At 30.2% G+C, this 12,400-nt stretch overlaps 1 protein-coding gene and 1 pseudogene across 1 annotated transcript; both read left to right on the forward strand.

The window, feature by feature from the left end:
- The first annotated feature begins 1,664 nt into the window (after window positions 1-1,664).
- LOC107447003 (alpha/beta hydrolase domain-containing protein 17C pseudogene) lies at window positions 1,665-2,336 on the forward strand (annotated as a pseudogene).
- Window positions 2,337-4,676: 2,340 nt separating this feature from the next.
- Window positions 4,677-10,663, forward strand: LOC107447026 (alpha/beta hydrolase domain-containing protein 17B). The gene is made up of 2 exons (XM_016061842.4): window positions 4,677-5,662; window positions 9,952-10,663. The coding sequence occupies exons 1-2, from the start codon at window positions 5,001-5,003 to the stop codon at window positions 10,166-10,168; spliced, it is 879 nt and encodes a 292-aa protein (XP_015917328.1). The 5' UTR covers window positions 4,677-5,000; the 3' UTR covers window positions 10,169-10,663.
- Window positions 10,664-12,400: the final 1,737 nt, after the last annotated feature.

The following is a 12,400-nucleotide window of genomic DNA, read 5'->3' on the forward strand; positions in this document are numbered from 1 at the left end:
GTACTCTGAAAAGTATGAACTGCATGATTAAGTCAGGAGAGCTATCGGAAAATATGGGAACCCAAATATTAATTTCACTTATTTCCGTATTTCATCATATCTTTGGGACTGTTAAATCAAATAAAAATAAAAAATAAATTGGGAATATTTAAATATTTTTTTACCCGAAGATAGTTCCATGTAATTAACAAAAACTGTTTAAATTTACTAATAATTTTTTAATATTTAATTTAATGATGGTCGAAGAAATTTTCGATTACAAAATCTGCATATTTTTGCCTTATTTTTAACTATTTAATTTAAAAATACAATGTATGCGCGAAACTGATTAAAAAATTTCTGAGTAACAAAATTTCGAAAAAGTAGTTTTTTTATACCTTTATTTCTCAAAACCAGCTTTCTCAAGACTAGTTCGCCCATCCCGTTCGAATTTTGAATTTTTTTTCATTAATTTTAATTATTAAAAATAATTACTATTAAAAAAAAATTTTTTTTACGTGGATTGAATGCTCTGCTAACTATTGGAACTATATTTCTCAAATAGCATCGATCCTCCCCATACATATTTTGAGAGTCAATAATCCAAGAAAATTATGCCGGTTGAAAAATGAAAATTGACGCCCGGTGGCTGAGTGGTAGCGCTATGCGCTACCGTGCCATAGGTCCTGGGTTCGATCATCGGGGCGGGCAAGGTTGACTCAGTCTTTCATCCCTTCAGTGGGTAGATAAATGAGTACCAAGCATACTTGGGAACTAAGCACTGGGGTTTCGCGTTCGGCTGACCACCTAACCGGAACATCTGCTTCTACACCCCAGAGTCCAAGGTCAAGAAAACTGAGATGGGCACAGTAGGCCTTGGCCCTCTATGGGCTGTCGCGCCACTGAGTTTAGTTTTAGAAAAATGAAAATTACATTAAAAGTGAAATGAACTAAATTCGTTATTCTAAATATCGTCTCCATAAACCAATGAGCATATTTAAGATTAAACATGAGAATTTTTGTTGTTGTTGTTGTTTCTAATCCCCAAGAGGTCCATCCCAATTAGACCAATTCCATAAGTCCAAAAATGTCCAGGAAGTCCAAAAACAGATGAGGTTTTGAAAAAAAACCTCGTCGATCTTAGAGAATTTTTAAGATTATATATTAGTGCATGACAATTATATCACTTGATCAAAAGTTATTTTAAAAAAATGAAAGGTGTTCTGTGTTTAATTTTGTGCCTTGCACTAGGTGAGGAATATCTTGTTCCTTCTATCAAGAAAAAGTAGGCACGCCTCTGGTCAAACTTCTGCTTTTTTACGCAATAATGTGAGTGCAAGTGCTGCCTGCTTTGCTTAAAATCTAAAAGTTTGCACATCACACCAATATTTTATATATAACTCTAATTTTACATATATGACGTGTCGACTTTCCTTGTTAGTATAGCAATTTTAATAGCCAGTAGAGTAGTTGCCATGAATCTCTTTCAAATGAACATATTGTTAAATGTGCGATAAAACATTGTGTAACAGTTAAAATTTTAAAAAAAGAAAGAAAAAATAATAATCCTGAGCATTTACTTCAACTTTAAGAGCAAAAGTGGAACTAATGAGTAACAAGCTGGACTTTTTTTAACCACATTTTTTATGCCTTTTAAGTCATCATGCAACTAAAAAGAACTCACCATGTCGTATCGAAGTGCTGCTAAAGATTTTTCATACAAAAAGTGGTGTGCAACATTTTGCTGCCCTCCTTTACCGACAAGTATTATTTCAAAATTAGCTTTTAAGCCTCTAACTATTAAAACGTATGAACTGATCCCTACGGAAAGTGGATCGATGCAGTATGTTTTCCAGTTATCACCAGACATAGACCAAACCAGCTTAAAGAGATTACTTCAGCAAGATGCTCGGTTTGTGAAAACATTACGGGGGAATAATGTCGTAGTATTGTTTATAAAATGCACCAAGACAAAAAATTTTACAATTCTGTACAGTCATGGGGGCAGTGTTGATGTTGGATACATGCATCGTCTTTGCACAGATTTGAGTTTAATGACTGGATGTGATATTGTAACATATGATTATTCGGGATATGGTGAAAGTACTGGAACACCTTCCGAAATGAATATGTACGCTGACATCAGAGCTGCTTGGGATTACACTATCACGTTCCAAGAACCAAATCCCTTAAAAATCGTTTTATATGGGCAAGGCATTGGCACAGTGGCAACAATTGATTTAGCATCCAAAGTACAATGTGCTGGAGTTATAGTTCAGTCACCTTTGATGTCAGCTCGAAGACTCTTCATTCCAAGAGGAAATTTGTTAAAATTCTTGCATCATATGAACAGGTAAATAAAGCTAAGCACTCAACTGAATATAGAATTTTGAATTGAAAACAAATAGACAAATTTAAAATAGTGCATTTTTCTGCTTAAGTTAACATCCAATATGATGTTGCGAAGCTTTTTTTGCTCAAATTATTGACTGTCAAACAATTTTTCATTAATGAACGAGTATTTAAAAAGATTTCTAGAGCGAGTGAGAATAAAATTAACAAGTAAAGTAATATTTAGGCAAGGCGTAAATCTTATTTTATCAAAGTACCCTTCAAACTAAATACATTCACAAAAGAACTTTATTACATGACTTCATTATATGTTTACCATATTTCGCCTTCTAATTCATCTAGAAAAACAAAGCTCAACTTTAAGGAAATGTACTAAGAATAGACTGACAATTTCCTTGAATTCGTTTTTTCCTTGGCGATAAGATTTTTTACCCTAGATGCGAAAAACATTTCTGTTTAGCAATTTCTACTGATATTTATTTTGGATTAATAATTTTATTTACTTGTTTTATGCGTACAGAGTAAAACACAATTAACGATTGTCACTACAAAGAGAGGTATGGCACAGCATAAGAATTGACAAGCAACCCATAACCAAAAATATCTTTGGTGAGCCTCTAATGACGTCTCATTATTATAAACGGTGCTAATATGCTTTCGAACTGATACTTTTATTTTATTTTAATTATTTTTATTTTACATTATCTGATCATTAGTATGAAACAGTTACATTTAGTAAAGCCCAGGAATAACTATTTTAACATAGTTTAATAATTAGGCTACCAAACAGATTCAGCAAATTAATTACCAATTAAAGTCATTCAACTGAAGTAAAACAACTATTGTCGGGCCCTTTTGAAAACAGTTTTCAACAAAAATTATTAGAAAACCTAAAATTAAAATTATTTCGATAAATAAAATTACCGGTACATGAACAATTAGTCCATGATAGATGGGAAGGCTTGTTATCATGGCTATACTAGAGGGAGAAAGGACCTCGGGGAAATGAAAAAAAAATGATAATAAAAAGAGTTAAAGAAAATAGTAGGTAAAAAAATAACAGTCAAGTTAGCAATGTCACAAAATGTAAAGTGGACCACTTGCTTATTATTGTTGACTAGTTGTCCATTACTGTTGAATTTGCGATATTTATGGTTCATAGAAAAGCACTAACAGGTGTCTTTAAATAGTTTTTAAAATATTAATCAAAACCTTTGAACAATTTCAAAGATTTTGGGCTAAAATTGCTCCATGGCACAGAGGCATGCAGTCAAATTCCTTATTTTATTATTATAGATTATCATATTCATTCATTACTAAGCAGTTGGGATATTCACCGTAACAAATTTCATACGTAGAATAAATTATAAATTTCGTCAAAATAAGGAAGGCGTTTAGAAAACATTCGAGTGGGGAATACCGAACAATGGCACTTGAGCTTGAAAAGATCAGTGTAGGAAATGCCCCATAATGTGTCTTAATATTAAAAAAAACTATCCGTCTAGGAAATACTGGGCAATGAATGACACATCCTTACCGGTTCATTGATCCGGTTATTGCTTATAAAAATTGGAAATTAATGAAATTAACCGCATAGAAAGAGAGGAAGACCTATAAATACTTGGCGAAAAATAATTATAAATGAATTGATAACAATAGGCAAGACACGGAGAGATGCAAAATATCTGGTCATATATAGAGTGAGATGTAAATTTATGAAAGACGCACTATGCTCCAACTCGGAGTGAAGAAGAATATGCATGTATGTAATATTAACAGCGTCTTTTAGCAATTGTAGGAAACGAACACTAATCACATTACCCGGTGTTCACTGATGGCCCAGTATTCCCAAACTGACGTTTGTTTTATGATGTTAAGTGCCATTGACCGTTTTTCCCTATACTGACATTTTTCCTAATGCATCCTGAGTATGAAATTCTTGGTCAGCTCAAAACAAAATGATCCTAAATGCAAAAAAAAAAAAATGTATATAATAATATAAAATAAATGTATTAGTTAGGGATAATTTACAATATAGGTGGACAAATGTCATATGCGAATTCGGTGATGCGATGAGAACCTGATTGGTGGAATATATTCATCCGTTGATGACTTGCCAATCAGATTTTCGTTTGCGTCTCCGAATCCGCATATGTGATTCAACTAAATATGACTATTTCTATATAATTTCTAAATATTCACGCCTGTAAAGCAGTTGAATGCAGTGATATTTTATTTTCGAAGTTAATGCTTTCCACACTTGAGAGTCTACTTATGAGCGTATGGTCACGAATGGGTAAAGAATTTTGCTATGCGCCATCTACAGGCGATTTTCACCACAAATTGACAAAGATAAACAAACACCCACTCCCAAGCTGTGGAAGTGATTCTTTCGCGCTCTAGATCCTACATTGTCCCAGTTAGCTATGTTATGTTATGATTTTAGTGAAATAATTAATTGGAGTAGATTGAATTGATTGCCTACGGTTTTGCGACATGTAGTGAGATTTAGCTATCCTTACATTAGTTATCCCCAATTTTGCACGTAATGTGGAACTCTTATGTCAGTGAAAGTTTTTAAATCGAAAGGAACAAACACATTCCACCATAACCATTCAATTAATTTAATATTGATCTAAAAATTTTCTAGTGATTTTGCTGTTGTCAATATGCCTCGTGGAACAAGTGATCATTTGACTTTTTATGAGTTATGTTGTCTTTTTTGCTGTCCACCTTGTCCAACTCACATTGCAGCAAAACTAGCATTTGTCCCTCCAGAACCCACATATTCTCTCAAACCTGACGAGTCAGGGTCGAATTACTCCTTGTTCCTCAACAGCCGAGCTGAATGGCAATTCACTAACGAAGAGCTCAAACTAATGGAAGTTTTTTATACCAGAACTTCGAAAGGTAATCAAATAGCCTGCATGTTTGCTAAGTGCTCCCCTCTTGCAAAACATACCATCCTCTTCAGCCATGGTAATGCCGTAGATTTGGGCCACATGAGCAGCTTCTATGTTGGACTGGGATCGCGGATTAATTGTAATATTTTCAGTTACGATTATTCTGGATACGGGCAGAGCGAAGGGAAACCGTCTGAAAAGAATTTGTATGCAGATGTGGACGCTGCATGGCATGCCTTGCAAACCCGGTATGGTATTAGACCAGAAAACATAATCTTATATGGACAAAGTATCGGTACTGTACCAACCATTGATTTAGCTTCCAAGTATGAAGTAGGAGGTGTGATACTACATTCCCCCCTCACCTCTGGCATGAGAGTTGCCTTTCCAAACACAAAACGTACCTGGTTTTTCGATTCCTTTCCTAGGTGAGATCCACTTTTAAAGCTCTCATTATTTTTAAAATATATATATGGTGATGGAAAGGAACATTTATGTGATTGGTGTTATATATGAATGAACATAAAATGATAATGTAATTCTATATGGTTTCTGTTTAAATGTTATTTTTACCACTTAATTCATTATTTTAAGCCTCATTATTTTTGTCCCTCATCTTGTGAAATGTACCCAAATATGCCAAGTTTACATAAATATAATGTATCTTATTTTGATGTAGACAAGATGGGATAGGTGGAACCACATTACTGTTTACATTTCAGTTTAATTATTTGCCTCAAACATTGTAGTTTGAAGAGTTCTAACTGTTGGTTCCGGTACATATCAAATTATGCTTGCTTGGTGTAAAAAATTCCGATATCCATAGGAAGTGAGCAGTGTTTGAAATTGAAGTCAGTATCTAGATAGGGTCAGTTAATTGCTGTCTATGGGGAATAGTTCTCACTCTGTGGGGGAAATGTGCCTATACTAATGAGAGCATGATTGGTAAATACCTGTCAGAAACTCTTAAAGCAGAATTTCTTTCTCATCTACAAATCACACGATTTGTATGCATGTAGCGAGAAAACCCCTTATGTCTCTGAATTCAGAAGTTTGTATTATCTATACTTCATTCAAAACTTTCTCAATACTGGTGTGGCAATTAAAAAGCAACATATTAAACTTTTTCTATTCTCTATGTGTGCGAACAATTTTAAAAAATTAAAGTATGCTCCACTTGCTTCGTGTCATAAAACCTGATCTTTTATCAATTTTTATGAGAATTCATCCTTCAACTTAGATTAAATATTTTGAGTTAAGGGGCAAAGTCTATTAAATGCATAAGTATAGATAAAAAGCCTGATTATCATGACCAGATATGCATAATATTCATGGCCACAGTTCATTGCAAATTTTTACCATTGCAGAGAAGTTTTTAATATTACTCATTATTTAAAAAAGAGAAAAAAAGATTTTAGATATGATGTTGTATACATGTATAATATCACTCTTTTTCTTAGATCGTTACATCAGTATGTAATTTCATTTTCACTTTAGCATTTTTTTAGTGATAAAACATGTGTTGTATATTGTAAACTGAGTAGTGAAATAAAGCAAGATTTTTTAAGTGAATCGAAAAGTGATTTTTATACCGAAATATTTCTGAGCAAAAATTTATTGTCAGGGGTCTGTCCAGACATTTTGGAAAGGGTCCGTTTTTGTAAAATTTTGAAAAAATTACTCGTAATTTGTGAATATAAAATAAACGTTAAGTCACATTCTTTCAACCAGGGTCCGCTTTTGTGAATTTGTGCAAATAGGGTCTGTTATTGCAAAAAAACTTTATCAAGGAGTTTTTAAATTGTAAAGACATACAAGATTATGCTCAACACTGTAAAATTATAATAAAAGAAATTAAATTTTAAAAAATAAGCAGCAATTGCAGTTACTAAATTAGCGATGCAACATATAGATATTTGGTATTTAGCCTATACTGCTGAACACAGAATATTCATTTGGGACGAATAAAGAAAGAAGCGTCTGCTGAAGACCAAATTTAGTCGTTTGCATCTGTCTTTCTCTCCCCCCTTCCTGGGAAGGGTTTATTCGATTAAAAAAAACAGAGCTCATTCTAGGCAGGGTAAACAGGGCGCAGCACCCTACTGCCCTTTTAGTCAAAAGAATCCACCCTGTTGCCCCTGAAGTAAATTAGTGTCCTGATGTATTAAGACTCCATACCCTTTTTGCTCTTTCTTTCCGCAACTCTTTATTTTTTCCCCAAACTCTACAATGGATTTCTCAAACTTTTATTTTTAACTCTTTTTATTTAGTTTGTCATTGCTGTCAATACAAAGATTTATATGAGAAAGGAAAAATAGCCAACAAACCCCCTTGTTGCACTTGTCTTTGAAAGTTTGCAGTTACTTTCACTACCATTAAATCATAATTATTATTAATCATTTTAATTATTAAATCATAACTATCTATACACACTTAAAAACATACATTTATTATTTTATTAATATATGCATGCATTTTAAATAAATTACCAAGCTAATTAGCTCGATACATATGTTAATTTATTAATGAAAATTAGTAATTAATATGATTGCTTTGCTACTTTTAGTAAAGTAAAAAAAAAATTTCTTTTACTAATAGACAATGTTTTTTAATAAAATGTGTAAAGCCCCTGGAAAGAAATTATTGCCTTTTTAGAATAATAATGCCCTTTTTTTAAACTTTTGCACCCTGCCCTTTTTTTCTGCCTAGAATGAGCTCTGAAAAAAATAATAAAGATTAGCAAATTTGTGAAGGGTACGATTAAAAGATAAATTATTTTGTGAAGGGTCCATTTTTATGAAAAGATATTTTGTGAAGGGTCTGCTAATGGACCCAAATTTCTTCTAAACAGACCCCTGATTGTACAAAGAAAGTCAAGCATATGGAAAAACAAAGTAAATCATTAACTAATTTTATATTTATATGTCTTCGTAAAACTGGTAAAATTAAAAAATACTTTTAAAAGTGATTTTCAAACGAATTGCATTAAAAGTAGGTGCTGACGAAAGTTTTAAAACTAGTTACTGGCAGCAGAAAGGCTGCAGAAAGTTTTCTAATTGAGATTTTGTGTTCGGCGAAATTGTTTCATTTTATCCAAGTATCATGCCTAATAAGTTTTAAATGAAAAATAAGTGATTCTGAAAATTTTGATACCTAAGCTTAAGTTTCCTTTACTTCATCTGAATAAATTTTTATAGTAACAGATATTTTGTGTTTGATATTTTCTTTCCATTATGTACTTTCATATTTTTCCATTCTTTATATGAAAACCTCTGTGTGCTTTTCTTGGTTAATACTAAAAGATAGATAAGATGGTTAAAAAAACGATAAGTATACAATGTGTTATTATATTGTATTTTCCTTCCTAAATTGCTAAATGTATTCATTTGAGAAAATTATTTATTGCGTCGTTTTTAAGTTGAGCTTGAACTTGAGTGAACTACTGTAAATTTTCTGGGACTTAATCTTTCAAGGTATTTTAATAAGAAAATGCTTTATTATTACCTCTTGCCCTTGGGTAAAATTTTACCTGACTTTGTGTGACAATCTTTAACCTCTGATATTTTTGTGCAAGATATTTTTAATAGTAATAAATATTTTTAGTCAATTTATAACAACAGAACACTGTGTTGTTCTGCAACAATGTGACTCTGTTGATACAATTCTGACCTTTAGTTTGATTGTTTTAATCTATCATCACTAAGAGATCTTACTGTAAGTGCTCAGTGCTGCATATATAGTACAGAACCTCTTATCCGGAAATCAGAAAACCGGAACGAAATTAAATACATTTTCCCGCAATTTTTTAAGAAAAAATTTCCCAAAAAGATTTTAGAATTCTTTTTTTTTTTTTTTTTTTTTTTAAAGATGTTTACCATCATTTTAGAAATAATCGTTAGTTCCTACACTGTCAAAAGAAGTAAGTTTTTTTTAAATTATTCTAAATATATTGATATTTTTTTAGTTGAGTTTGACAATAAAAAAAACTGGTTTTTGTAGCGATTCAGAAAACTGGAAAAATCAGTTTATCCATAATGACGATGGTCCCGATCATTTCGGATAATCGGTTCTCTACTGTAGTGGGACATTTTATTTTGAAATACTAGTAATAATATCATGTATTTTCTTTAATTTTTCTCTCTTTCAAATTAATTAAAATTTATTTTGATAGACCTTGACAATAATGATAAAAATGAGTAAAGATTTTTAAAAGAATTGTTAATATCACCCATTTTTACATGCATGAAAAAGAAAATCTTTGAGATTAAATTTCTATTGACTCTTTTTCATGTTTTATTATTGATATTTTTGTTTTTGTATGTTGTCTGCATTGCAAAATATATAACAAAATTGAAATAAGAGCGCATAAAGTTTAACTTCCCAGGGGTCTGTCAAGGTTTTTCTGAGAAGTACCTATTTTGTGAAAATTTAGATATAATTTGTGAAAAATTTAAAATTTATATTAAAAAATCAGCACAAAAATATGGATTTATCGTTTCTTAAGGGATACAAAAATAAAGTTTTGAGAGAAAGTATTTTGTGAAATTTCCTTAAGTCGAATTTGTGAAGGTACCGCCAAAAAAATTGAATCCTACCTGGACAGACCCCTGCTTATGTAATTATTACCTGAACTACTAATCTTGGTGTGGTGCTTGATTAACTATTAGTTATGTCACCTCTCTTAACTTATGAACTAATCATTGTGTTATTTTTGCAGCATAGAAAAAGTGCCGAAAGTGACCTCACCTGTTCTGGTTATCCATGGTACAAATGATGAAGTGATAGATTTTTCACATGGTCAAGCCATTTATGAGCGTTGCCCCAGAGCTGTTGAACCATTGTGGGTAGAAGGAGCAGGCCATAACGATATCGAGCTCTATGGACAATATGTTGAGAGACTTCGTAAATTTATAAATGAAGAACTCTCCACTTAGTATTTTCTACATATTTATTAGCTGTCAGAAACAGCATATCACCATTAAGTATGTACTAAGTGCAAAGGCATCAATGAATATGAATGATTTCCATTAGTGCTAAAAATGACTTCATATTTATACTTTTTTCAATTATTTATTATATAAATTACATATTTTTTACTTAAAAGATTATTTTAGAGTTATTGGAATATTTAGAGAATAGATTTCTTTCAGTTTTGTGTAGTGTTTTGCGATTTCGTTTGTAATTCAAATTTTGATTAAAAGGTGTTTCTCGAATGCGATCCTAATAGACTTTTCTCCACAAATATTTTAAAATATATTACTTATTCAGTCTTGTGTTCAGATATTTAGTGTTCCTATTTTTTAAGTTGTTCCTATTTTAAGAATTTTGCCTGCTATTTTGCATGATTTGACATTGATTGGTTTTTAATAAGCATATAGTAAATTAGAGTAATCAGAAACTTTTCTAGAATTAAAAAAAAAAAAAGAAAATTGTGCTACTTAAATAGATTTAAATTTTATTGAAATAAAACTTTTCTTTAATAATAATTTGTGTTTATAACTTACTTTGCATTGATTTTAATGAAGTTTTAGTAGAGCTGTCTAACTTAAATGACAATCTGCTGAAATAATTTTTTTTTTATTTCAAAGTGCTAGGAAATAAAAATAGTTCACATTTTGTTTTTGAAATTAGTTCACATTTTGTTTCACATTTATTTTTTACTAAAGTTGAGCTATATTTCTTTAAATACTAATATCATTGTTTAAAATGCGTTGACTATGTTGTGATATTAAAATATAAATAAAATAACTAGTAAAAAAGTTAATGAATTAATAGTTTTTTTTTATTAGGTCAAATTACTAAATTTATTAAATATGCATCCAAAGAATTTTTCTTATTTTGTGTTTATTTACTTGCTATTCAAAGTAATCATCATGATTACTGTAAATATCAAATTTGTCATTTGACCAAATAGCGTTTATTTATTGACTGTTGATAACTAAAGACAGTAGGTTTTAATTATTAACAATTCATACTAATTTTCTAACCATAAACATAAATTAAAGGGGAAAAAACATAAATTTAAAAAAAAATTCAAATAAAAAGATTTTTTTAAATGTAACCTTAAAAATTTAATTTTTTTTTTTTTGGAAGGTAAAATACTGTATATTTGAATACAACATGAAAGTATAGTTTTTACTTTTAATGTATTTTAACACTAAATACTTTTTATAGTTGTAATTAATCTTATAACTAAATCTAGCCTTAAATAACTTTGATAACGATAATATAAATTGCCATTATTTTTAATGGGTGATAAATCTCCCCCTTATTTCTTTGAAGAAAATTATAGCATTACAAAAATATGAATGATGAATACTTAAGTTTTATTGAATTATTTTATAAATTTCGGATTTTTGTGTAAGATAATAATTTATATCTAAGTTATTTCTTTGATACGTAAATGATTAATTATCATTTCTACTTAAATGCTGACGTATGAGTTTAATGTACCAAACGTTTTGATTTGACTAAAAATATTTTTCATATCTATCTATCTATATATTCACTTAAATTATTTATAAAATAATGATTTTCTATTCTACTTTTTATGTGTGAAACTTTGTTAGACTGTGTTTTATTAAAATTAATTTATTATATTCTTTGAACAGTTATAAAATTTTAAATATTTTGTTCTTTTAACTTCCATTTTCACAAAATACTTTTTTTATTTATCTATAAATTTTTCTAAATAATTATAAAAAGATTACCAACTAAATTCAGCAATTATTAGTCTGTTCCTTTAAATCTGTGTTGGTGGAAATATGATGACTTGATGCATTAGTTGATTTATTCATCTAGTTGATATATTTGCCTTAAACATGTAAATATTGTCCTGCTGTCACAAGAAGTGTTCACATGATTTTGGTTACTAAAGTTAGAGAGGTTAATAATTTCAAATAGGATTGTGTGATCAACCATTTTGCTTTGGCATAAGTCAGTAGGGATAAAGAAAATTACCATCTAAATTGTTCTTAATTAGTTTTAAAAGCTGTACAAAAATCAAATTAAACAAATACTACATTTTGGTTGTGTATGTTTATCAACAGAAAATTGAATCGGTGTCTTTTTTTATATATATACACTTATTAGAAATTGGGTTTCATTTTTTTCTCCTCTTCATAAAAGCAAATACCTTGCAATTTTTATCTGAAATTCTTATTATG

Source organism: Parasteatoda tepidariorum, chromosome 3, assembly GCF_982258835.1.
Source record: "Parasteatoda tepidariorum strain Cologne lab strain chromosome 3, Ptep-v5.0, whole genome shotgun sequence".
Taxonomy (NCBI): domain Eukaryota; kingdom Metazoa; phylum Arthropoda; class Arachnida; order Araneae; family Theridiidae; genus Parasteatoda; species Parasteatoda tepidariorum.